We start from the raw sequence: 3,585 nt of genomic DNA on the forward strand, positions 1-3,585 counted from the left end.
GAATAATGAGAAAACAATATAAAAAATTACGGTGCGTAGCGTAGCGTTAGATCTATGGCGCCATTATAACTAGTGAAACTGAAAAGAGCAAATTTTTTCAATTATCTGTAGGATATAAATAGTAGATGAATCCCTAAAACAATGTTCTTGAATGACAAAGAAAAGCAGGATTGGAAATTATCCTGGTTATAGTGAACCAATGTCTCATTAAATGAGAGGATTAAATAACTCAAAACAAACGAAATTAATTCAGGAACATAATACACATTGATATAAAAGTGGACAAACAAATAAACAGTTGTTGGTTTTCATATATCTGAGTTGATTTCGTTTATTTATCGCCCTTATTCGAAAGCTCACTTATTTGATATCCTCCTACTTAATTTTTACTGATAATTAGTATATCTGGTCATATTTTGAAGTTTTAATTTTTTTTATACCGTACTTGGAACGGGACCTGTTAAAAAATCGAGGGTGTTATGATTTTTAATTAAAGAGTAGTGGACTGTATTAAAAGATAATTGAGTTGGAGATGGTATAAAAACATTTATTAAGAATCATTCACAACCATAAAATGAATATGTCACCTGCATGAAGCTAATACAGTAAAAAGCAACTAATATTAACAACATCTATAAACTCAGAGAGACAATATCCAATTAAAAACAAGAGATGGTCCAGAGCAGTTCAAATGAGAAGTCACTTGATGTCAGACTTAGACGTTGAGGAGTTCAATAAATTCAATATCAACACAACGGTTACACAGTGATAGGGCAATCAATTGAAAATTGATTGCGAGAGCCTCCTTTTTCTATCAGAAAACGCGAAGGTTAGAATATTGAATTTTAAAGAGAAGACGCGAGAGTACAGAGAAATAGGCCCGAGGTGAAACTGCAATGTCTAAGTCTGATCATCAACGAGAAATCGATACATTAAATTTGAGTTGATCAATAATGTTAATGTAAGTATGAGCAGAACAAGAGTAGCACAAGTTAAATGAGAAGCACAGAATTAATGAATTTGAGAAGCACTAGAATATTAAAAATAATATGAAAAGGGCAATAAATTCTAATTAAATGAGAAGTTCGATAATAATTCATTAAATGAAAAGCACAATCATAATTAATATGAGAAGAACAAAGTATAATTCATATACATTGAGATGATCTTGAAGAGTGCAAAAATTTATCAATGAATTCAGCATTTACAGAGACGAACTGCTTACAAGTAAGCACGATTAGAACGTTCATCAGAAAAATAGAAGAAACAGTTGATAAATTAAGAGAAGTCATGAGAGTACTGAGTTGAATAAATCTCTAATCGTAGATTTTGAGATGTGCTGAAGGCTGAGAAAACTAACATGCGTGTTGAGTCCGATCAATGAATATAGAAGAGAAACAATGAGAGTACATATTATAAAGAGTAGACCATACCAAGTGAGTAGACATGAGTGTTCGAGCAGACTTTCCAGGGTGGAGCCTAGGTCGAGGTGTGTCGAGCATTATCATGATCGCTTAACTAGCAGTGAGGTGTTCATATCCTGTTCTGAGGAAAACAGCTACATCCAGGGTCCACCCTGGAGAATATGAGGATTCATTCATCTGAAACTCAACACCATGAATTAGTCATATGTATAAGAGGTGATCATACGAGGTGTTATAAAAATGATTAAACTGATTCTAATAATAACGAGTGTTACGAGAAGACAAGAAATCAGTTATCAATTTTATAGAGATGAACTTGAGAAGTTTCAATCCTGGTGCTACATACCCATTTTCATGTGAGATGATCTAGAGAAGTCTGAAAATCTATATAAATTATGAAATATGATAAAATATATAGTTTTGAGAGGACAATAGTTCGATTTGAGTTGAGAAGACATTTCAATTGAGCAGTGCTCGCAAGGATTCGGAATCTATTTCTAGATTCCGAATCTCTTGCACGTGGACTAATTTCAGCACAATGAAATTATCATGAAAATGGTGTAATGTATGATGTTGAGCAGTCTGAGAGTACTTTACCTTGTGAGATGAACAATTTAGCACCAGGATTGATGCGAGATGACTTGAAAATTAACAATTAGAAGAGGCGAGCGTGAAAAATGAGAGGTTAGAAAAGCACTATGAAAGCTAAGAGACGTTACTTCTACAGAGCTAACAAAGAGAATGATTAAAAATGGCTTCAGCAAAAACTGGACATCTGACATCTTGTAGAGGGGGCTGCGCCGTCGATGCTGTCGAGTGGAACATCCTTGAGAACTGCCAGTGGCGTCGTTGAGAAGGGGCTGAATTTTTAACATTCCGCCCGCCATAACTAACAGCGTTAGTTATCGAGAAGACTTGAGGGGTTGAAATTCTTTCTTGCTTCGTCTGGAGTGGACACTGGCAGAATTGCCAACTTCGAGATCGGTCTGTTTAGAGTGGACGTGGAGGTCTTGAGAGTGACGACGCGAACAAGGCCGTCTGTCCCTGGGTGCACAGCCATTACTCGCCCTAATGGCCACTTGCATGGAGGTAATCTTTCATCGGTGAGGAGTACTAGTGACCCAACCTTTATGTCATGGGCTGGATGGTGCCACTTTGAGATGGACAGTTGACGTTGTAGAAATTGAGTTGACCATGTGGACCAGAACTGCTGGGTGCGCTGCTGAATTAACTGCCATCTTGACAGTCGAGAAGTCGAGAGGTCTTCGAGAGATGGCTCAGGTACGGTGTTCAGAGCTGTACCTATTAAGAAGTGGCCTGGTGTGAGAGCGGAGCAGTCTTCAGGATCATCGCTGAGCGGTTCGAGAGGTCTAGAATTGAGGATGGCTTCGATCTGTGTGAGGAGTGTGATCAGCTCTTCCATGGTGAATGGCTGATCCTTGGTAGCCCGGGCGAGGTGGTATTTGAAAGATTTCACTGCTGCTTCCCATTTTCCTCCCATGTGAGGAGCTGCCGGTGGGTTGAAGCACCAGTTAGTGCCTTCTTTCAAGAGGAGTTCGGCGATGACCTGGTTTTGTGAGGAGGCCTTTGAAAACATGGTCTTGAGAGTGGCATCGGCTCCCATGAAGTTGGTTCCGCAGTCTGAGTATAAGGTTTCACAGATGCCTCGTCGAGCGGTAAACCTACGGAACGCAGCAATAAATGATTCGGTAGTGTAATCACTTACGGCTTCGAGGTGGACTGCTGAGGTGGCGAAGCAGACAAACACACAAACCCAGCCTTTGTGTGTCTTTGCTCCTCTTCCTTTCCAGGCTTTGAGAGTGAGAGGTCCGGCGTAGTCTACACCAGTGTGGAGAAAGGGACGAGATGGTCTAACGCGTGGTTCTGGTAACTGGCCCATGAGTTGTTGAGCTCTTATACCTCGATGCCGTGCACATGTAACACACTTCAGGATGTGGGATTTCACTGGGGCTCTTCCTCCAATGATCCAATATTGTTGTCGGATGGTGGACAGTGTGAGTTGTGTACCTCCATGGAGAGTTCGTTTGTGAGCAGAATCTATAATCAGAGAAGTCAATTGAGAAGCTCGAGGAATTATTGCAGGATGCTTGCTATCTGGGTCTAAGAGAGCGTTGGTGATTCGTCCTCCTACACGAATGAC

At 40.0% G+C, this 3,585-nt stretch overlaps 1 protein-coding gene across 1 annotated transcript; it reads right to left on the reverse strand.

The window, feature by feature from the left end:
- Positions 1 to 2,322: 2,322 nt before the first annotated feature.
- Positions 2,323 to 3,324, reverse strand: LOC123322279. The gene has a single exon (XM_044910222.1). The coding sequence runs from the start codon at positions 3,322 to 3,324 to the stop codon at positions 2,323 to 2,325; it is 1,002 nt and encodes a 333-aa protein (XP_044766157.1).
- Positions 3,325 to 3,585: the final 261 nt, after the last annotated feature.

The sequence above is a fragment of the Coccinella septempunctata genome, chromosome X (assembly GCF_907165205.1).
Source record: "Coccinella septempunctata chromosome X, icCocSept1.1, whole genome shotgun sequence".
Classification (NCBI taxonomy): domain Eukaryota; kingdom Metazoa; phylum Arthropoda; class Insecta; order Coleoptera; family Coccinellidae; genus Coccinella; species Coccinella septempunctata.

Excerpts from the sequence above, each read along its gene's own strand:
- LOC123322279 (XM_044910222.1), bottom strand. The coding sequence starts at position 3,324 with ATGGGCCAGTTACCAGAACCACGCGTTAGACCATCTCGTCCCTTTCTC.